Source organism: Balaenoptera physalus (genome assembly GCF_965194825.1).
Source record: "Balaenoptera physalus genome assembly, chromosome: 19".
NCBI lineage: Eukaryota > Metazoa > Chordata > Mammalia > Artiodactyla > Balaenopteridae > Balaenoptera > Balaenoptera physalus.
Window position 1 is genome coordinate 55,704,502 of NC_138900.1, and position 23,351 is coordinate 55,727,852.

General features: G+C 48.6%; 1 protein-coding gene across 4 annotated transcripts in view; it reads left to right on the top strand.

The window, feature by feature from the left end:
• The window catches only part of ZNRF1 (zinc and ring finger 1), a 96,727-nt gene that overhangs the window by 65,537 nt on the left and 7,839 nt on the right, over nt 1-23,351 (top strand). For all 4 annotated transcript variants that reach the window (XM_082439217.1, XM_082439219.1, XM_082439218.1 and 1 more), the window contains exon 2: nt 17,203-17,298. In XM_082439217.1, coding sequence (XP_082295343.1) covers nt 17,203-17,298 — 96 coding nt within the window. The remainder of the gene's footprint in view (nt 1-17,202; nt 17,299-23,351) is intronic.

Here is a 23,351-nt window from a genome sequence, read left to right on the forward strand (position 1 = left end):
ACCCCCACCCCCGCAGCTTTCCCCCCTTGGTGTCCATATGTTTGTTCTCCACATCTGTGTCTCAATTTCTGCCCTGCAAACCAGTTCATCTTGAGAGAGGGGGCTTTTAATTACACCAGGACAAGTTTAAACCATGATTGTCCCCGCAAACCAAGACAAGGACATCCCAGGGGAAAATGAGACAGAATTGACCCTGAGTTGATCACTGTTAAACCTGGATGATGAGTACCTGGGAGCTCATTATATCCTATTTTTTGTTTGTCTGAAATTTTCCATAATAAAAAGGCTTTATAAAAGGAAGTATATCTATCAGACTGCTGAAGCATTCAGAAGCCCTCCTGTACAGGAAATGGCTATTGGGTTCCTAGGCAGCCCCTACCTGGGGTAGAAAGCCCAGGTCACCCCATGCTGCTCTTCCACCGCCTCTGGGCACTGCCCTTTGGGGGCAGGATGGGGAGGCAGGGCCCTGCCTGCTCTTGTTGGTAGGAGGAATGAGAAACTTGAGGGTGTTCTAGCTCAACATGACTTGGTTTGGGGGCAGGAAGAAGGTTAGCCCTTTTTCCTGTCCCCAGAACTTTCAAGGCCTGCCCAGGTGGCAACCGAAGCACCACATCCGCTCCACACCCCAGTGCTGGTGGCAGGGGTGCCTGCAGTTTGTGCACATGCACATGTGATTATTTTCCACACTCTCATCAGGACCACGGGGTTGGGCAGGAAGCAGCATGACTGCAGTGGCTTTTTAACCGACATGATCCCACTTAACCCTCACTGTCGTATGGCAGTTGCTGGAGCCTTGAGTGGTAGAGGGTAACCTCTGCTGGGAATGGACTCAAACAGTCTGACATACCCTTAATTTGCTATCTCTTTCCGGTTATACGGCTGGACCTTTTTCACACAGTTCCACAAAGTGCGGTATTTATTCATCCAACAGATGTTTTCAAGAGCCAGCCTATCATATGCCACACTCAGGGGACACAGCAGTGAAAGAAAAAGACTGCCTTCAGGGAGCTTATATTGTAGTGGCAGTGGCAGCAGGTGCAGCGGTGGTGAGTGCTAAGAAGAAAAAGTGAATTAAAGGGGAAGTGGGTTAAGAGTGGTGGCTGTTTTAGATGGTTGTCTAGGAAGGTGAGCGGGGACGGGCAGATGTCAGAGAGAGAGTCGTTAGGGGGGACCAAAAAGCAAGTGCAACAACATAGTGGGAGGAGGAGGGTCACCTTTCTCAGATGCTGCGGATTATTGGAGAATTGACTTTCAGATACCACGTGGAAGTCATTGGTAACCTTGGTAAGAGCGATTTGTGAGATTGGAGTAGTTCAAGAAGGAATGGAAGGAGAGGCAGTGAAGAAGGCCGTCGCAGACAACTCTTTGAAGGTGCTTTTCATTGTAAATGGGACAGTTGCTAAGAGTGGGGGTGGGATTGAGAGAGTATTGTGTAAGATGGGGACTAGCGCACGTATGCTGACTCAGTAGAGAGGGAAAGTGCATCTCATGGAACTTGTCGTAAATGGCCCTCTGGTATGCTTTAGCAGATATTAAGTGACCCCGATCATGAGGGAGAGGAGGCCCTGGTTCAGTTTCCTTTTTCCCTTGGAGTGCCCTCTTCTCCAGGCTGAAAGTAAGTCACAAATGTTTGGACTGTCCTCAAATATCTGTTTTAACATGCTTTCATCTTCTATTTACAATCTTTCTCTTGTTTTCCAAATGGTTCTGAACTTTTGGGCTTTAAATCTGAATCTACAGATTCATTCCTGAGAAAAATACAGCTATCAGCAGAACCTGGCATGTTATTTCAGGAGGCTGACGGACCCTCTGACGTCTGTTCCAGGAGCGTCCAGTCATGGCTGCGTGTCGGATACATTCCCTACACCGTCAGTCACTTAAGGCTCTGAAAATGGCAGAAAAAATGAGAGCCCTGAGGCCTTGTCTTCTCTCTTCTTTAGTAGATCATCAGTTCCTTGAGGGTAGAAATTATATTTAATGTCTTGCCTTGTTTCCTTACCACTTAATAACTGGAATAAAAATGAGTGGACAGACTGACTCACTTAGTTGCTCATCCTACTTGAGTGTGGCACATACCTAGCTGTACACTTTTCAGTGATGCACCAAGAGAGGATGCCATGCTTCAGTAGTTTTCAGTAGAGCCAGGGAACCCCAATAACTTCCGCCTTTAAAAAGTTGATCCTTGGGGCTTCCCTGGTGGCACAGTTGTTAAGAATCTGCCTGCCAATGCAGGAGACATGGGTTCGAGCCCTGGTCTGTGAAGATCCCACATGCCACGGAGCAGCTAAGCCCATGCACCACAACTACTGAGCCTGCACTCTCGAGTCTGCGAGCCACAACTATTGAGCCCACATGCCACAACTACTGAAGCCTGCACGTGTAGAGCCCGTGCCCCGCAACAAGAGAAGCCACCGCAGTGAGGAGCCCGCACACCGCAACGAAGAGTAGCTCCCGCTCGCCGCAACTAGAGAAAGCCCACGCACAGCAACAAAGACCCAGTGCAGCCAAAAAAAAAAAAAAAAAAAATCCTTTAGGAAAATAACCACATCTCTTATTATATTTTGCATTGGTTTCCTGTTACTGGTGTAACAAATTATCACAACACAGATTTATTCTCTTACGTTTTTGGAGGTGAAATTCTGAAGTGGTCAAGGTGTTGCCAGGATTGCATTTCTTGCGGAGGTTCCAGAGGAGAACTCACTCCCTTGCCTTTTCCAGCTCCCAGAGGCCGCCGGCTTTCCTTGGCTTATGGCCCCTTCATCCATCTTCAAAGCCGGCAGCTAGCATTTTCAAATCTCTCTCTGACATCTGCTTCCCTGGCTCTATCTCTTTTCCCTTATAAAGAGCCTTGTGATTCCATTGGGCCCACCTCAGTGATCCAGGATAGTCTCCCATTTTAAAATCCGTAATTTAGCACATCTGCAAAGCCCTTTTCACCATATAAGATAACATTTGCATCTTCCAGGGATTAGGATGTGGGCACCTTTGGGGGACCATTATTCTGCTAACCAGACATTTCTATAGCTATTTACACATATGTTCTCATTTAGTGGCTAGGTTGGTAAAAGTATTCCTGTTTTACAGGAGAAAATGGAAGATCAGAGAGGTTAGGCCAATTCCCCTTGGCCCCAGAATTCATGACTTGAATGCTGGACTTCTGACTCCTATCCACCTCGTTCCATTCTGTTTGGCTGCTTGTGTTTTAATTCTCCTGTCTTCCATAGATTTCAGTTAGTGATACTTGTCAGTATTTAGGTTCTTGATGCCAATATTTGGGGAAGTCGATGTGCTGACTTGACGAAATAAGGGATTGTCAAAACCTATGTAAACATAGTCATCAAGGCAAAATAGCAAAGTGAAGAAAGAATTTAATTCCCAGTTGGCATGGCCTTCCCATTCCCCATAAACATACACGTGTAAGGTCCAGTACAGAGACTGCTTAGTGGCTTACTATTTTGTCCACTGACATCTACTTGGTTTTCATGTTAACAGCATATTACTAACATTTTGCTTGCCAGCCAGCCAGACTGTGTATCATTAGGAGATCCCAGACTTCTTTTAACCTTGGAACTATAGGGAGTAAAGATTTAGGAGGCAGTGCCACGTTCCTGCTACCACGTTGGAATCTCTTCCTCTGCCCTCCTTGCTCCCCCACATCCCCCGCTCCCATTTTTGTCTCCCAGACTCCCAAGTAGTCTGAACCAGTCTAGTATAATAGCGCACTTTCCATGTCTTGATAGAAGTCATTCACTGTTTCAGGGAGCTTAGAATCGATGACCCTTCTTGCCCATGCTTTGTGTCTGGAGGGTCCACGGCAAATACTTTTTAAACTCACTGGTCAGCACCTCATAGCTCTCTAGGGTCTCCCCGTCTCTTTCTCTGTGGTACTCAAAGCTGTGGATGACAGAAAAGCAAACACTGAAGCGTGAAGGTCTTCTCTTACCCTGACAGTTCTCTTTCATAGGAATTATCACTCCACTGCTCTTGCGCTCTCAGAACAACCCCATTCTATTCCCTTGGCTTCTGCCTCTTTAGGTGCCATTTCAAAGCACAGTTGTGGCCGACAGGACCGTGTCCTCTGAGTTCCTTCCTCCATCTACTTCAGTGTTGGAGGTGCAGGTGAGCAGAGGATGCCCTGCTGAGAAGGGACCAGGTCTAGGTCCAGGCAAGAAGCCAGCCAGTGTTCATTTTGCTAAATAACATAACCAAGCTCAGCCTGCAGTGTTGCTGCGTGCCAGGGCCCAAGCCAGAGCTGATAGTTTTTATGGAGTGAATACAGCAGCACGTGTTCTGCATCCTGAGATTATATTGGGAGCTGCGGAGGAGCCTTCTAGAAGACCTCCAGTGACACGAAGGCCAGGGCTGTCGGCATGAACAGATGCAAGTTCCGCAGTGCTAGGAAAATGGCATTTTTCAGTATGAGCAGTCACTTAGATGTGTGTCATGTCCATTCACCTGGTGAGTCAGATACTGGCTGAACATGATCTAATAGTGTGTTCAAGTGTTTTCCTTCTTGTCAGTGAAAAATCCCTATCAGGCGTGTGGGCATTGGGATGGACAATGCCTTCAGGAACCCAGAAATAAACTCTTGGTCCTGTATGGATTATGTGTGAAACTTTCCTTTTTTGTCCCTTTGCCTTTCCTAAATCCCCTTTTCTCCTCCACCTCCACCTCCAAACACACACAAACACACACACACCATAAAAAAAAAAAGTTACTTAAAGGTTGGAAAATTTAAGTATATCAACAAAGACCCCACGACTTATAGCACAGGAAACTCTACCCGGTATTCTGTGATAACCTAGATGAGAAAAGAATCTTTTTTTTTTTTTAATTCTTAATATAGCCAATTTTTTTTTTTTTTGGCTGCATTGGGTCTTCGTTGCTGTGCACGGCTTTCTCTAGTTGTGGCGAGCGGGGGCTGCTCTTTGTTGCAGTGTGTGGGCTTCTCGTTGCAGTGGCTTCTCTTGTTGTGGAGCACGGGCTCTAGGCGCGCGGGCTTCAGTAGTTGTGGCGCGTGGGCTCAGTAGCTGTGGCGCGTGGGCTTAGATGCTCTGTGGCATGTGGGATCATCCTGGACCAGGGCTCGAACCCATGTCTCCTGCAGTGGCAGGCGGATTCTTAACCACTGCGCCACCAGGGAAGTCCCGAAAAAAGAATCTGAAAAAGAATGACTATATGTATATGTATAACTGAATCATTTTGCTGTACACCTGAATCTAACACAACATTGTAAATCAACTATATTTCAATAAAATTAAAACTTTAAAAAAAAAGCAAAAAAAAGGCCCCAGGACTTGGAAGAGATATAGGCCAACAATAGGGCAATTCCCAGCATAGTCCTGTTTCTCTGGGAAAGTCTGCTGAGGGCACCTGTTGTGAGTGAGGCTAGACCTACATGACTGGTGTCTTGCGCAGACGGCATGCCCCTCAAGAATCGGGAGAAGTGAGGCTCCTTTCTGTGGTTAAGGTGGAGGCAGTCCACCTCCGCTGGGGGAGATAACTGCCTTCTTTGCCTAAAACCCAGGTGTTTACGTTCCCTTTGTCTTTTTTGAGGGAAGGTCGTCCTTGGCCCCACTCAGTGCTGTTGAGTTTGTGAAGAAAAGGCTGGGGAATTCTGCCTACTCCTAAGATGTGCTCTGGCATTGCCCAAATACCAGAAAGACCCCTCCAGCAGCGGCTGTGGGTGTTGGATCCAGGGGGCATGGGTGTGTGGTGTGTTGGGGATTGGAATGAAGAAGGGATAGCCATTGAGAGGAAAGCATGGTATCCAGCTAAGTAACTAGACATTTCCTGGCCAGACTTGTCTATCCTATTGCCTAGCTTGTAGGTATCCCTAATATTTAAGCATTTGAAGAAATCCTGGCTTGCCCTTTGGATACTAGACCATCTTCCTCTTTTAACATATAGTCTATCCTTTAATTAAGACATCTCTAAAATAAAAGCCAGATGTTCATCTGGAGACCACATCCACACTTTTTGAGTCATGATTGGATGCCCCTAAACTTGCCCAAGCATGGTAGGCCATGTGACAAGGGATTATCATTTGACATTCATGTTTCCTGTTCAGTAGCTGGGAACTTGATCACTCTCACACTGAGACTTTCATCTTTTTTGTATTTGTACCTGCTCAGGCTCAGATCATCAGACTATCATGTCCCTACTTGCCCCCCTCCCCATAATCCCTCTCCTAAACAGTCCTTCCAGGGTCTCTCTCTGGAAGAAATGGGTTAGAGGGTCAAAGGGAATAGGACCAATTAGTAGCTGTAGTTCCTGCTCCTGGCAAACGCTTTTCGCATTCTTCTCTTGGCTGGAATGCTGGTGTTGGGCTCCACCTGGCAGGAGTGCAGCCCAGACTTGCCATGGCAGCAGGTGGGTTTGAAGTCACCAGGCACATGTCCATGTGCACAGCCTGCAGCTCTTCCCTTTGTTCCCGCTGTAGATACCTCCTTGAGCCTGTTCTCCTTTGTAGTAAATGAACAGGATCGATGTATTGAGTATGTGACTGGGATCCAGTCTGTATATTTTAAAAATATTTACATATGTGTTTTTCATATATTCATTGATTCTAAGGCATGTCCATGTCACAGTTTAACAACTAAACACAATTTAACTCTAAAATCAGGATGTGTCATATAATCACATGTTCAAATTATAATTGACAGCTTTTTTTCTCTCTCTCGGAGCTTCATACTGGTGCCTGTTAAAATTGATGGCATCTTAGAGTCCACAAAATACATTGTGTAGTGTCAGCTCATTTTTCAGTTCTTTGCCTGAAGAATTTGTGAATTCCCTCAAATAGCCAGATTTACCAGCAAGCCTCAGTATATTCAAGTTGCACTGGATGCAGCCAAGTAAAATGGCCACATCGCATTTCACATGGCTTTGCTCTGCACAGAGCACTCACACATCCACCTTTGGTTGGGTTTTAGAACTATATTGGACAGTAGGCAGGACACTATGCAAATATTGCTGAGGAGCTTGTACAAGGCCACCTGACTTAGTGATTGGGAGAGCCTGTTTCTTCTGACTCCTAATATAATTTTCTTTCTTCCAAACCAGTCAGCCTACAATTCAGAAACAGCAAAAATATGTTGGGAGTGGAATCTACCATGCTTAGAGTAGAGAATAGAGATCACTACTGAGAGAATCTTTATAGTAGGCAACAATTGGGAATCTAAACACCCACAGAAGAAAATAGCTAAGGACAATATATTATCACTATAGAATGCATAGACGTTGAAAATGACAAGTATGTGGATTGTTGCTGTTACAAAGAGAATGTATATTTAAAAGAGGGAAATATGGATATCCAGGCAGAGAGGATTCTGGGAAGGTGTGACCAGAATGCATGTCTCATCTCTTTGATTCAGATGCCAACCATTGACCTCTTTCAGCAAGCAGGGGCACATGGGGCTCAGAGGAGTCAGAAAGGCTGAGTTTCTGAGCAAATGCTAAGACAGAGAAGTTATGGAAGAGGAGGCAAGAGACCCAGAAGATGGAACCAAGACACTTGACATACCAGTAATAGGAGTGCTAAAAGGAGAAAAAGGTAAAGGAAGGGTGTATCAGTCAGGACAGGCGAGGACTAGGTTAAAATGTAATAGCAAACAGTCCATAACCTCAGTAGTTTAACTCAACAAGTTTATTTTTCCCCCATAATGCAGTAGCCAGTATAGGTCTGGGCGGAGGGGGCTCTGCTCATTGTTGTTATTCAGGAACAAAAGGTGATAGAGGCTTCGTCTCAACATGGTAAATCATGAACTAGTACTTAAAGTTGGCTTGGAAGTGCACAGATCACTTCTGCTCCTATTTCATTGGCCAACGCAAATCACAATCCCACTTTTAACTTCAAAGGGAAGCAAGTATGGTCCTCCCCTATAGATGGAAGGAGGAAAGCTAGAAATATTTGGTGAACGGCACTCCTGACTTACCACTAGGGGAAATAACTAAAATACATCTAAGTGTATCCTAGTAAAATTTCTTAACTCTTAGGATGCAAAGAAAAGTCTTCCAAGATTTCAGGCCAAAGGAACATATTATTTACAAAGGAAAAAGAACCACACTGGCATCAGATTTTCTATTTGCAACACCAAGAAGCTGAAAGATGGTAGAATTTTATCTACAGACCACTGAGGAAAAAAGGAAGGCAACTCAAGAATCCTATACCCAGACAAACTTTTATCTAACATAGTATTGGAAGTCCTAGCCATAGCAGTTAGGCAAGAAAAGAAATAAAACATCCAAAATCAGAAAGGAAAAAGTAAATTATCAAATGACACCTTTTCCAGTGTTTTATTATGAAAATTTCAAACATACAGAAAAGTGGAAAGAAGTTTAACTTATGCATCTTACTTTTTGATGCATTTTGTTCTAATGCAGACATTAGTACACCTCCCTCTAAATGCTTCATTCAGCCTGTCTGTCATTAACTATAGTTCAGTATTTGTTTACACTTTTTTTCTTGTTGAGGTAAAATTTACAAGCAGTGAAATCTCAAATCTTAAGTGTACATTCACTGAATTTTGACAAATGCATGCATGTGTGTAACCCAAACCCTCCTCATGACACAGAACATTTTCATGCCACCAAAAGGTTCTCTGAACCCTTTTTCAATCAATCTCTGCCCCAACTGCTACCCCCTAGAGACAGCCACTGGTCTGATTTGTTCCACCATAGATTAGCTTTCCCTGTTCTAGAACTTTGTACAATTCCAATTATATGTGCTCTTTCATGCCCTTCACTCAGCATGTTTTTAATATTCATCCATGTTCCGTGTATCAGTAGTTCATGCTTTTTATTGCTGAGTAGTGTTCTTTTGCATTCCATGATTATACCACAGTTTATTTATCCATTCCGTTGATCAATTGGGTTGTTCCTGGGTTTTCTTGTTAAGAATAAGGCTGTGATGAACATTCTGATAAATATCTATTTGTAGACATATGTTTTCATTTCTTTTAGGTAATTAGATGGGAATTCTTGGGTTAGGCTAGGTGTGTGTTTTGTCTTACAAGGAACTACCAGACCTTTTCCCAAAGTGCTTGTGTCTTTTTACACTCCTTCCAACAATATGAGAGTTCCAGTTGGTCCACACCCTCACCAACATTGTTGTTGTCAATCTTTTAAATTTTAATGTTTGGCATTTTAATAAATGTATTAAAGTTCTCCAGAGAAACAGAACCAATAGGAGATATAGATAAAGGGATTTATTGGTATTACAAGGAATTGACTCATGCAATTATGGTAGCAAGAAGTCCTGTGATCTGCTGTCTGCGAGCAGAAGACCCAGGAAAGCCCACCAGGTTACTTCCAGCCCGAGTCTGAAGGCCTGAGAACCAGGAGAAAACCGATGGTGTACAGCCCAGTCCTAGGGCAGGGGAATACCAATGTCCCAAAACAAACAGGCAGAGAGCTCAAAATCTCCCTTCCTCTGCCTTTTTATTCTCTTCAGGTCTTCCACGGATTGGATGATGCCATTACTAGGAAGGGCAATCTGCTTTACTCAGTCTACTGATTCAAATGTTAATCTCATCCAGAAACACCCTGGCAGACACACCCAGATATAATGTTTAACCAAATATCTGCACACCCCGTGACCCAGTCAAGTTGACACATAAAGTTGACCAACACAACAGATAGGTTAAATACACACACAGACACACACACTAATATATTAAATTGATTTTAAGTATCAGTGTGGCTCTCTCCTCATACCTGCTTATGAGAATTTTATTGGCTGCTGGGGCAACAGGTGAGCCCCAGACCCTAGAATGGAACCTAGAGGCTGAGTTCAGAAGAGAGGTGTTGAAAGAAGCAACAGCAGAACTGGTGGGCCTTTCCCTAGTCCAGAATGTTCTCCAGGAGAGACTGAACCAGACATCAGCAGCTGATAAATTGTGCATTGGTTTCCAGTTATTTCTTTGATAGAGGGAGAGAGAGTGAGAGAGTGTGTGTCTGTGTGTGTGTGTGTGTGTGTGTGTGTGTGTGTGTGTGTGTGTGTAGAATGTGATACAGCCTCTGCTCTTGGGGACACATTTCGGTACAGAATTGTAAAAGAAAGTCATCCAGTATTACGCCTTGACCTTTTATTTGTAATAAATCCCATTTAATAAAATTCATTTAGTCAAGTTTCAAAGCATCACAAGGATGTGAGAGGGAAAAATCTAGGCTGCAAACTAGGAACTGGATGGTAGGGATGGAATATGGGGGTGGGGCTCCCTGCGCCCCTAGGTGAGAGAAGTTACATCAGCCCCTCACCCAGACATAGGGCCTGCCTGGATAGCGTGGCTTCCTTTACCCTGGTTGCTTCTTTTGATTCTTCTCCCTTTAGGTGATCCCAGAGACAGGCAGAACTGGGGCAGGGCTAAAATAGCGCATCAGCATAGGAGGGAAGGTCTGAGAGGGAACTGGGGCAACGTGTAGAGCACATGTCCTGCCTGCCCGAGAATCAGGTCTTAAAGGAGAAGGTTGCCGTTTTGGAGAATGAGAAAAACTTTCATTTGTACTGCATGATAAATTCTGTAGAGGCTTGAGAGAATTGTAACTTGAGCCGCTTGCCCCCCCCCCCCCCGACCTTTCCTCAGTTGCTCTCTCAGTCAAATGGAAGCACCTGGGTGAAGTCCGAGGGGCCCAATTAACCTGACCCAGGAAGACGCTTGATGCACATGACCATGTGTGCATTCCTGTGTCACTCTTGGTTCACTTGCCTGACACTACCTCCCTTTGGCCCGGTGGTAACAGGGTTAAGGCCCTGCACCAGGGGCAGGCTTGTCTTTTCTCAGGAGCTTCAGTTTCTGGTCCAGCCAGTCGAATGGCAAGGATTCCCCCACTTAAGCCAGACGCTTGTTGAAAGACAGGAAGCAACTGGGCTCTGGCTGATCACCTCTCTACATAACCTTGGGCTGATATGATGACGAGAGGAAGAAAGAAAATGAGGTCTCCATTAGGATCTCTCTGTCTCCTTGAGTGGGGGTGGGGGGGATCCTGCAGCAGCATTTGCTTGGTAGAGCCCACCCAGCACAGAATTGGGAGATTGTAGACAAATTCCCCTCGGTGCTCTGTCATTCATTCCTCCCTCATTTTGAGAGGCTGGCAGAAAAGGACTAGGAACCGGGTGAGTTCCCTGTCTCTGCCACAGCCTGGTGGGAGCAAAGGCTTAGGGGAATCGGTGTCAGACTTGGCTGGCAAGCCTGAGCTAGCCGACACCTCCCTTCATGCTGTCAGATGTTAAAGACACAATGCGGGCAGGGCTGCCTCTGAAAAGAGATAAGGCGGGAGAGAGGAAGGCAGCTGGGCGCACGTGCTGTCTGCTCACCTGGCTTCCAGGGCGTGATGGGTAGAGTCTAGTCTCAGCACAGTTGGGGAGTGTCCTGAAAACTCCACCTGTAGCTTGCTTTCTTATGAAGCATCTCTTACCCGTGTTTTCTGAGTGCTGATGAGGTCTCATGAAAATTGACAGAAATGATGTTGATTGGATGACTTTGTGGACCATTGTTTGATCTTTGTTTGTGGGGCTGGTTTTAATTCAGTTGGGACTTTTTTCCAAAATGGTATCAAAATTTCCTAGAATTTTTTTAACCTTCAGATGGCTCGTAAAGATCATAGTATTTATTATTACATAGGGCTATTGATGCTGAATCGTGACTGGACAATCATGAGAAAAGATTGGGGTGGTAGAGTGGTAACATCCATTTTGATCATTGGATGACCTCTTGGGAAAGAAGGTGGGAACACTAGTTTCCCCAACCCCCGCCCCGAGCCTCTCCATATTTTTCCATCCCTCTTACCTTTTGCCCTTTATTTTCCATTTAAAAGGTAATTTGCAAACTCAGCGTCTTAGAACCAATGCTATAGGCTCAGTGCCCGAGTGGAAAGCAGAGCTCTGTCCTTCCATATTAACAGAATTCCCAGGAAAAAATTATCAGTTTTGTTACAGTTTATGAGATTATCCAGGACCATGGGTGCTTCAGGAGAAATTGCTGGGATGATGTGGAAGGTTTGAGGTGTATATTTGGTGATACATTGTGTCTTTGTAGCATTTCACATTCTTTTGTAATTTATTTATAAAAATAAATTTCTGTAGATTTATAAAAATTTGTGTTGGGTCTTCGTTGGTGCGTGCGGGCTCTCTATTTGCGGCGAGCGGGGGCTACTCTTCGTTGCGGTGTGCAGGCTTCTCATCACGGTGACTTCTCTTGTTGCGGAGCACGAGCTCTATGCCCGCGGGCTTCAGTAGTTGTGGCTCACGGGCTCAGTAGTTGTGGCTTGCGGGCTCTAGAGCGCAGGCTCAGTCGTTGTGGCGCACGGGCTTAGTTGCTCCACGGCATGTGGGATCTTCCCGGACCAGGGATCGAACCCGTGTCCCCTGCATTGTCAGGTGGATCCTTAACCACTGCCCCACCAGGGAAGCCCTCACATCCTTTTTGCCATGTGTCTCCTCCTCCTGTACCAGTCAGCCTGTCCCACAGCCCGGGGAACATGGTGCACACTGGGTGGTCAGACTTCTTGGTTGTGTGCCAGCTCTGGCGCTCTGGCTGCGTTACCTTGGGCAAGTGACCTACCTTGGTGTCCTCTTCTGCAAAATAGAGTTAACGTTAGTACCTACCTCATATTCTGGCAAATGAGAAGACACGTAAAGCCCAGTGGCTGCCCATAGCAACGTAAATGCAAGCTGTTATTTATCATCACGTGCACAAGTGGGTGCCATAGAGGTTAGACAGGGACCTCAGCATGTACAGTGCCATGTCGGCTATACAAAAAGTGCCACACACAGTGCTCCAAAGTTCTGTGCTCTGAAGAGATGAGACCAGCGGTGATGGCCACTGGCCACCCCCAGCACACTTTTGCATGACCTGTGGCCAACGTGCCCTGCTGGTCCATCACCCCCATCTCTCAGCCCACCCCCCAAATCCCTTCTCCAGCCTGTTCCTTCCTCCTTGTTAAGCACTGCCTGGCTTGATGATGATGATACCACTGTCCATTTATTTAGCTTCTTTTTAGTGTGCTTTCAGGTTTCTTATCTCATTTGATCCTCAAAAGGGAGGTAAATGTCTCTATTTTTCAGATGAGGAACTGAGGTCCAGGGAGAGTAGATAACTTGCCAAGGTCTTGAGGCTGGAAAAGCCAGGTTATCTTGGTCTTTCCCACTCATAACAGACCCTGAGTTATTTTTTTGAGCCTTACACACACACACACACACACGCAGAGTTAGGTGATGCAAGTGGTAATGGCCCTGCTTTCAATAGAATATAGGTCTCTCCCTACTATAGTGGTGCTTCCTGCAAGACATAATATTTCCCAGCCCACCTCTTTTTTAAAACCCTGTTCCGAGATGTGTTTCCCAGCACCACCAAGCAATTAACTTAATTCTGATAGCATCTACCTGGAGATAGCATCAGACCCCACAGGTCAAGGGCTCAGTCCCACAAGACTGCCCCCACTTCAGATGCCAATCACAAGCCCGGTTGTCACCTCAGCTTCTGCCCAACTGGCTAGTGATTGGAGGTTCCCATGCCCCCCCCCACATTTGTGTAATATGCTAGAGTGGCTCCCAGAACTCAGAGAAACATTTTACTTACCAGATCAATGGTTTATTATAAAAGGATGTCACTCAGGAACAGCCCAAGGGGAGAGAAGCACAGGGCAAGGTGTGGGGAAAGGGCACAGGGCCAACACTGTCTCCAGGCACACCACTCTCCTCAAATCTCCATGTGTCCACCAGCCCGGGAGCTCTCCAGACCCTGTCCTTTTGGAGTTTTATCGGGGCTTCATTACATAGGCATGATTGATTAAATCATTGGCCACTGGTGATTGATCCAACCTCCAGGTCGAGGGTGGGGCTGAAAGTTCCAGGCCTCTAATCACGTGGTTGGTTCCCTTGGCAACCAGCCCCCATCCTTAGGTTAACTAGGGCTTTCCAAAGGTCACCTCATTAACATAAACTCTGGTGTGGTTGAAAGGGGCTGGTTATGAATAACAAGACACTCCTTTTCATCCTTTCACCTTTGGCTCTGGAGCTATTTCAGGAAGTGATGACAGAAAACCAAATATAATTGGTCTTAGGGAATTCCAAGGGTTTTAGGAGCTCTATGCCAGAAACGGGACAAATACCAAATATATACTTCTGACTATAAATCACAATATCACACCTGCGGTCAGCTTTTTCTTCCCTAATGGCAGGGACTTTAGATTGGGAGCTAAGAAATCTGATTCTGGTCTCAGCTCCGCCCCTAAGTTGTTTGACTGATGGCCTCCCTGGGGTTCTCTTTCTTTATCTGTACAGTGAGAGGATTGGTCTAAACCTGTGAGTCTCAACTTGTTTTTTCCTAGGAAATAAACATCGGGTGACATTCCTTCCTAGACCTTCTTGTGGGGTGGCCTTCTTCCCAGCGCCGTAGCCGTAACTCGACCCCTCTCCTGTACTCAAGGAGTCACGTTGGGATGTGAGGGTTTGAATGATGCTATTGTAGCAACAACAATGACTCTGTTCTGAGTTATCAGAAAAGTGAGTAATGTACGAGGTGAAGGGCTTTTCTTTAGTAAGAAATCACTTTACCACCTCCCAGTGGCTGCATCAGGACATAGTGTTAGAGGACCTGTCAGGAGCACGTCCATCCTGGCCTGCCCGCAGCCCTGAGCCCTCAGCCCGCAGACAGGGTGCTAACTTAGCAAGTTTAAAGTGGAAGCATCCTGTAGTCAAAGTGTTGCAAAACCTTGGTCTTTTTAAAACATTTTTTTAATAAATTTTTTATTTTTATTTTTTTGGTCGCACCACGCAGCATGTTGGGATCTCAGTTCCCTGACCAGGGATCGAACCCGTGCCCCTTGCATTGGAAGCGTGGAGTCTTAACCACTGGACCTCCAGGGAAGACCCAACCTTGGTCTTTTGAGTCAGAAAAAAGGGTGAACAAATCTCCCAATGGCTGGTCATTCTATGGAATGTTATTTAAGTATTGGTTTATTTGCAGGGCACAGACATGAGGGTAGATTCAAGGGTACAGAGGGACTTAGGTTAGATGTGAAGAACATCCTCATTCTACCAGACTCGCGTTCATTACTCACCTGTGCCAGGAAACTGGGGATGGACCCTCCCCCATCACGTTTCTTTTCTGTCTTCTGGTTTTGTCATTAATGGATTCATAAGCATCCAGAGATCAGAAAATACAGCCCTTTCTCAAAGCTTGGCCAGAGTCCTTGGGATGGTAGCACTTCCAAGAATTTTTAGCCAAGACACTTAGATGCTAAAGCTCTTTGAGAAAAGGGGTTGGAGGAATGGGAACGGTGCCACGGAGTCTGAGGTCCACATTGCCTGGAGTGAACCGGACTGTGGATTTTCTGTCTGGTCCTGTAGCTCAGAGCATTGTCACTGAAGAGAGGAGGGTTTGGAGAAGACTTCAAGCAAAGTGCTTGTGCCCTACACGGGAACGTGGGAGCCAGCTTGCTTCCTGTCTCAGCACCACCTGCTGCCAGAGTGGAGGGCTTTCCATACAGAATGAGCAACTCCCCTCGGGAAGCACACTGGTGAAGGTGTGAACTCCTCTTCTCCTGGAGCAGCTAACAGTCAACATGAACCCTCGCCTCATAGTAAATATTGCTGATAGATATTACCAGCATCCAGTGAAACTGTGCGTGGGACACTTTGACTGCAAATTAACAGAAGAGTCTGATCTTCACAACAATATTCTGGTGTGCTGTATTTGACCTAGGAATTCCAGACTGAGAAAGTAGGGATTATGGTCACAAAAGGGAGCAGCTGTGATGTTTAAAATTTGATGTGGACAAATAAATAGATAACTTTTCAATCTTTTTGGTAGAATGGAAAAGAAGTAATCCATTTGAAAGTAATTTTTATTTTTACTTTTTTTTAATTTATTTATTTTTGCCTGCGTTGGGTCTTCGTTGCTGCGCGCGGGCTTTCTCTAGTTGTGGCGAGCAGGGGCTACTCTTCGTTGTGGTGCGCAGGCTTCTCATTGCAGTGGCTTCTCTTGTTGCGGAGCACGGGCTCTAGGTGCACAGGCTTCAGTAGTTGTGGCACGCGGGCTCAGTAGTTGTGGCTTGCGGGCTCTAGAGCGCAGGCTCAGTAGCTGTGGCGCACGGGCTTAGTTGCTCTGCAGCATGTGGGATCTTCCCGGACCAGGGCTCGAACCCGTGTCCCCTGCATTGGCAGGCGGATTCTTAACCACTGTGCCACCAGGGAAGTCCAGTAATTTTTTTTTTATTTTTTATTTTTTGGCTGCGACGTGCGGCTTGTGGGATCTTAGTTCCCCGAGCAGGGGTCAAACCCAGGCCCTTGCTTGGCATTGAAAGCACACGGTCCTAACCACTGGACTGCCAGGCAATTCCCCATTTGAAAGCAATTTTAATAAAAGTAAAATGGGGGAAATTGACAATAGTGGATCTGTATTTATCTATAAAAATAGATCAAAAAATAATTTATTAAAAAATAGATCGAAGGACTAGGTTTACTTAATGGAGTTCAGCTCAGAAGATTCTCAACCAAAGTCTCCAATACTGATACAGTTCCGATGACACTCCCTGGGTGTATAAGCAAACTTCCTCGGGAATAAAACAGCAGGGTCTGTCGCCTATCATCGTGAAACAGCTGTTACTCTTGGTGGCATGTGGCCAAGGCATGTGTGGCATTTGGGAGTGCTCTGGAGGGCCACCCTGTGGCTCGCACACTCTCGGAGGACAGCTGCCTGAGCCACGGGAGGAAAGGTGCTCTAGATGAGGGATGGAGGTGCCCAGGACTCTAGGGATTCCTTCCACAGGTGATCCAGCCAAGTGGTTTGAGGGCTGGGAGGCGGAAGGGTGTTAAATTAAACTCTTATTATTCAAAGACAGATTATTTGGTTGCCTTGATTAGATCGATGCCTCCCTGTCCCCATTGCCCACTGGACCCCCTTGGGAAAGGGTATAAAAGAAAATAAAACTCAAATCAGCTGTCAGTGACTTCTGATAAACTTCAAGCAAGGGGCATGACAAGGGTGAGCCCCAGTGAAAAAATGGGAATTGGAGGCTGTAATCAGAAAACAAAATGTTGCCTGCCTTTAATGAAGAAGTCAGCTGTAGGATGTATCTAGACTGTAATTCGCCATTTTGACCCTGACCCCACAATGGCCAGAGTCACCTAAGAGTTTCCACATTTATGATGGATATGTTTGGTTTGGAAAAAACCATTTCATTCTATTTCCTCTTTTTCAGGTTTCAAGTGCCCCATTTGCTCCAAGTCTGTGGCTTCCGATGAGATGGAAATGCACTTTATAATGTGTCTGAGCAAACCTCGCCTCTCCTACAACGGTAAGAGCTTGGCTGGGGCGGGAGGTGTGGAGGGAGCTCTGAGCAAGGGTCTTTCCAGCCTCCGTGGCTCTGGGCAGCATGTCCACCCCGCCTTCCGGCAAGAGGAGTGGAGCAGGGAGGAAGGCACAGGGGTGGGGTCTGGAAGTCCCTTGGGTGGCCAGTTAGCCCTGCCCTTTCTTCTACCCACTTAGTTCCTTGCACCTCTGGTCAGGAGACAGGCTTTGGTCACACAGCTAACAGCAGAGAGCCCAGCGGGAGCGCCAGCTCTCTGTGGGGAAGGGAGTCTGGGCTGTGCCTTGCACACAGTGCTTCAGCCTGACTCTCCACGGTAGAGCGGGTGTGATTTGTGGACACCTTTGGGGATTGAGAATGCTGACCTGCCACCTCATCGCTGCCCCGAGGCTGTGCTGCTTCCTGCCTTGGAGGCGGCCGCGGGGCTGAGCAGTGAGTACAACAGGGGACTCAGTGAACCCCCCCCCCCGCCACGGCGCCTCTGTGGACAGAAGGAGGGTCAGCACCTGCCTGGTTTACTTTGGGGAAGGCTTGGAGCCCAGCTGTTCTGGGTTCAGAGCCTGCCTTGGCCACTTACTTACTGGCCGTGCGGTCTTGAACAAGTGCTCAGTTTGCAGAGCCTTGGTTTTCTGGTCCCTAAAATGGGAATTTCAGTACAGGGTTCATAGGATTTTTGTCAGAATAAAGTGAGATATTACACATAAAAGCTTTCAGTCCGGAGCCTGACACGTGGTCAGTGCTCAGGAAGTTACAGCCGCCCCGAGAAATGCAAGGCCGTCCCTGGGGTTCTTTTCATCCTTTTCTGAAGTGGACTGACTGCTCTTGAGTTCCTTGCACCCTGTGCTGCCAGTGACTCTTGGGCTTTCCATCCTTACGTGCTTAGTTTGGTCTTCAAACCATGTTCTCAGAGAACTGTGTCTTCTACGAGAATGGGCACTGGATCTGAGAGGGGTGCGCCTGACCTGACCCCAACCCCAGCCTGCCTTGTAGGTTAGAGTCACGGCGATGCTTAGGAAAACAGCGCTGAGATTTCTCAGGGCCCCAGGACCGGGCAGGAGGTGGGCCCACATCACCTGACCCCCATCCTGTCCATGAAAGTTTCCCAGGTCGACTCTCCTTACAGACCTTCCTTGGGCTCCTGCCTCCTCAGACCCACCTGTGTAGGCCAGATAATTCCAGATTGTTCCTGCAAAATTAATCTGACGAATCTGATCCACTTGATTTTCCTGAAGACACGTCCTGCTATTCTCTTATCTCTTTTCTTGCACCGCCAACAGATTCTGGACGTGGGCCGGCTGGCCGATTACCCTTTGTCTCAGATACACATGGTCTGGTGACCTTTGCCATCTCTGAGCCCAGGTGTCCTTCCCTTTCCTCTCCTCCCTGGTTGTCCAGGGAGCCCCCGTTCTCCCCAGGGGACAGCCTCTCCCGTCCCTGGGGACTCACTGATGCTGAGTCTCTGAGTCTTGTCCCTCGAGCTCTGGGTTCCCCATCAGGCTCGTCGAGGCTGCTCAGCTCCACTTTGTTCCTTGTCTCTGCCTGGGACCAGGGAGGGAGAGGAATCTTCCCCCGAGGCTGACAGCCCTCCGCCGCCGTGGCCTCAGAGACCGTGTTCACTTACTTCCCACGTGCGCAGCACCCCCGTGAAGGCTGCTTTTTGTCCCGTGGGGCGCTGGGCAGAGTTCTCTGTGGACACTGCCTTGCTGTCATGAGAACACAAAGCAGCCTCAGAGTGGGCTCACCCGACAGGCCTGGGCTCTTGGCGTCATGAGGGAGAACTTTGTAGGGCAGCTGTGGAGGGCAGAGCGCTCTTGGGGGCACTCTGTAAGGAGGACCCACATGCCCAGCTCGGACAGTGGGGGAGGTGAGGGCATGGGCTTCTCTCCCGGGGAACTGCCCGGGATACCTGCAGCGCCTCTTGCATGTGAGCATGTACGTGCCAGTGCTGCCATAGGTGTCCTCCTTGCCTTTCCTCTTTGCCTCCAAAGAGAGGCAGCCCTGGAGAGCAGGCCTGACAGCCCAGCCCGAGCACAGGTCACCTGCGGAAGCCACACTCAGAGTCGGAGTCTCCTTAGAGGAAGCAGAGGTTGGCCAACCAGTCTGAGGCATAACCGTGGCTGTTCTTGGTCACGTCCCACTTTTTCCTTCCTCTTATTGAAAAGCCACCTCTTTGGGGGGGTGGGGCGTGTGTGTGTGTGTGTGTGTGTGAGAGAGAGAGTGTGAGTGTGAGTGTAAATTATAAGCTTTAAACTGGAAGATCTCTTTTGCAAAAGCCAGTCCTTTACCACCTGAGGCAAAGAAAGGCAGGTTGTTCCTGGTCCCATCGGTGGAATTCGTCTTAAGGCGAGGAAAGTGCTTCAGAAACAGTGGCCTGGCCCCTCCATCATGGCTGGATTCCTCACATTCAGTCTTTGTCCTTTCTAAAGACACCTAACCCTTCCAGATAAGAGAAAGGCATTTGTCACGTGGGGTTTGTATATGGGGTGTGAGTCCCCGGGCTGGTCTAGGGCCTGTTTTAGTTCAGATAAGGCACGGGCCTTTCGGGGCTTTAGGCCGAAGTCCCAGGTCGGACCTCTAGGTATTTATTTTGGTTTTGCCAGTAACATATTTTGCCAGTGATTTCTTATCATCCTGACCTCCCCAGCTTCACTTTATCTTTTCTACCAAAAAAGAAAAAAGTGAAGAGACTTAAAGCATTTGTGAGGTGTAGAACTCCCAGAATCTTCCTGGAAAGGGGAGAATCTGAGACTTTCTTAGTGGATTAAGAAGTGCTATAATCTTGTAAAGATTCACTGGAATTCCTGGTGACTCCCATCTACACACACACACACACACACACACACACACACACACACCCTTCCTGTAGCTGCTGGCACCAATTGGGGAAATTTTTAGGAAATTTATAGCGGTTATATAAGATGAAATTTAGTTAACCACCAAAGGGGAGGAAAAAAAGTAGAAACCTCCTAAATGAGGCAGATAGAAAGTAGTATTTTTCTTATTATGAGGGTTGGCCTGAGCCGTGGGTTGGAAGGCCTCCAGTAGCCGCCTGCCAGATTTAAAAAAAAAAAAAAAAAAAAAAAAAAGCCAGTTTTGGAAAGGCAAGACTAGTTTAACTGGTTGACCCAGTGCTCAAGAGAAATGTGAAGGCCAGTAACGTGCTTCCCAGCAGGCACCTGGCTTATGAGTCCTGGTGACCCATTCGGAGGGGTAGGGAAGGGAGCTGCACCGCAGAGCACAGAATCTTCTCTCCTCCGTTCTCTTCAGTGGGCAGCTCTGAACCCAGGACCCCTCAAAGACGAGGACAGAGTTGGGGGGACCCCTTTCTGCAGGTAAATGTGGTCAGCTTGATTGGGCCTTGTAATTTCTCTTCCTTTCCAATATCTGTGTGTGGTTCTGAGACTGGGGGAACTTGCATCCTCAAGAACATGCACTCAGATTTTGACCATCCTACTGGTCAGCCAGCAAAACGAGCCTCGGGATGAGGGGCCTGATTCTGCTATGAACAGAAGAGAGTCACAGTACTGGAGTGGAGGGGGGTCGTGACAGATGACTGATTGTCCATTGAAAGCCAAGGAGACCCTGGTTCCAGGACCAGCCAGGAGTCCTTGGCTCTGGGAGAGTCTGGCGTGTGGCAGGTCCATTTGCCAGCGGTATTAAGAGAGTTTGCTGGCTGTCAAAGCAGCTTCAAAAGTTCCTCTCCCCCTTGCTTTCTTCTGGGGTGCAGAGCCATGCCCTGCTTCTTAGGTCCTGACCATCCATCCCTCCTCTCTACTGAAAGTCATTGCCCCCAACTTCAGGGCTCTTGAAATGATAAATGTCATACAAGGTTTCTTTAAAGGAAAGGGAATCTGGCTCCCCCCAGAGCAGGAATGCCTCCTGCTGGTTTACCCCCAGCCAGCAGACCTGTGTAAATAGTGCTTGTTTGGCCTGTGTCTCTGCTTTCAGGGGTCCTGTGGTTGGGATGGAAGTGCCTTTTCTTGGGCCTTGGGGAGCCAGGTTCCGGCCGGGGAGTTTGCCCAGCCCAGTGGGGCACTGCCAGGAGCTATTGTTCGATGCCCAGCAGCGGCTGAGTCTGGCTGCGAGGTGTCTGTCCGGAGGTGTCTGTCTGTGTGCTCTTCCTGCGGGAGGGACGGGAGGAGGAGAACTCCCGGCAGGCCAGGCCTCTGGGTGAATGAGGAGTGGCTGGGAGGGAGACCGGAGGAGAGGAGACTGAATGGGGTCACAGGGCAGCCTCTGTAAACATGAAGCCCGCGGGCCTGAGAGCTCCCCGCTCTGCCTGTCCACCTCGTCAGAACAATTGGATCCAGGACAATTGGGTCGTGCCTCACAGTCTGTGGGGTGGGGTGGAGACGCCACTGCTGGTAGGGGAGCTCTCTACTCACAAAGTCTCCCCTTTGCCTGGAGATTTCCCAAGAAGGGAGCTGGCGACGCCTGGCGGTGGTGGCACTGCCCCTTCCTGTCCCCCAGGAGGCTGGGCCAGCAGCTCTGCGCGTGCCGAAGGGTCTAGCAGCCTGGGCTCTTCCACACCTAGGCGGGAAACGAGGCCGGCGGTGGAGCCTTTGTTTCTGAGTCATTTGCTGGGGGTTCTCCCTCTGGCTCCCGCCTTCCTTCCTCCCAGGACCGTGACTGCCATCAGGCAGCAGGGGCAGTGGGCTGCGTGCGGCCCCGCTCAGCTGCACCGCGCCAGCCTTCCCTCCGTGCCGCCGGCAGCTCTGCGGGTCCCCTCGGGGGACGTCGAGGCTGTGCTCTCTGCAGGGCAGCAGTACAGCTCCCTCCGCCTGGCCTGTTCATGCTGAGCGCCCAGGTTCCTGCACCACGTTCACAAAGAGAAAGATCTGAAGCTGTCTGTGAGACGGGTGGTGGTTTCCAGCCGCAAGGAAGAGACTCTACTGCCTGGTCTTTTAAGGAAAGGAGGCAGGGTGGCCAAGTGGAAGGAACTTGGCGTGGGAGTCATGGCCACTTACCAGCTGCCTGAGCTGAAGCACAGACCCCCCCCAGGGTCTTTAGGATTCACTGAGATGCGTGTGCGACATTTGTGGCATACAGCTGGCCCCAAAGAAGTGAGGGCTCCTTTTTCTCCTCCTCCTCGATCACTTTTCTCAGATAAACAGCAGCTGTCAGGGAGGGGGCAGAAGTGTGCCATCACCTCCCACCGCAGCGCTGTCACAGAGGGCATTGCCTGCCACTCTGGGCTGGCTAGAGGGCCAGGCATTGGCACCGTGAGCACCACCCCTCAGGCCAGGCACACTTCTGCACTACCCCCCTGGACAGGGCCGTTGGCTTTGCACACGGTGTCGGGAAGCTGGCGGTTGTGGGTGCTTGAGAAGCAGTAAGAAAAAGGAAGAAAGCACAGCTTGGTTCTGTGTTCTCATCAGCCAGCATCGGTTGAGCCCCCCTCCTCTGGGGACATCGGGTGCCCGGGGGCGTTTGGGTCCATCTGCAGAGTGGCCTTAACTTGTGCCAGGCTCGGGGTCCTCGGCTTCAGACTGCAAGGTCCCTCCGACAGCGGACAGCAGGCTCCCACCACAAGAGTGCGGAAGTCTCGTAGGATCTGGGTGACAGCCAGGCTTCAGCCTCAGCCATTTCCCCTCGCCTGCTAGGCGCCCAGGGACAGCTGGGGGCTGCTGATTCCTAGAGCCCGGGGATTGGGACGGGAAGTTTTACCCAACCCACTCAGGCCTGTGGCTGGATTCGGGCTCCTCCTGCCTTCCGCGGTGGGGAGATGGTGCTCCCCGGGCACTGCACTGGGTGTGAGCACTCCCTGCTGCCCCGCGCTCTCAGGGTCCCAGCCGTGGCTCCTCTTCACCCCAGGACCCCTCAGGCAGCCTTTTGCAGCCAGGGCTCTGGGTGCTGGTGAAATGTGCTCCCCACTGTGCCAGCCTGGCAGGCAGCTGTGCGGTTTAGTTCTTCCCGTCCGTGCTGCAGACCCAGGCTGGCTGCTAAGCACTGTGCATGAAGATGCTCTGTAATGGGTTGTGTGGTGGCAATCGACTGTTCCTAAGAAAAGTCTAGCGTCTGGCCTCCATGCGCTCATCTGA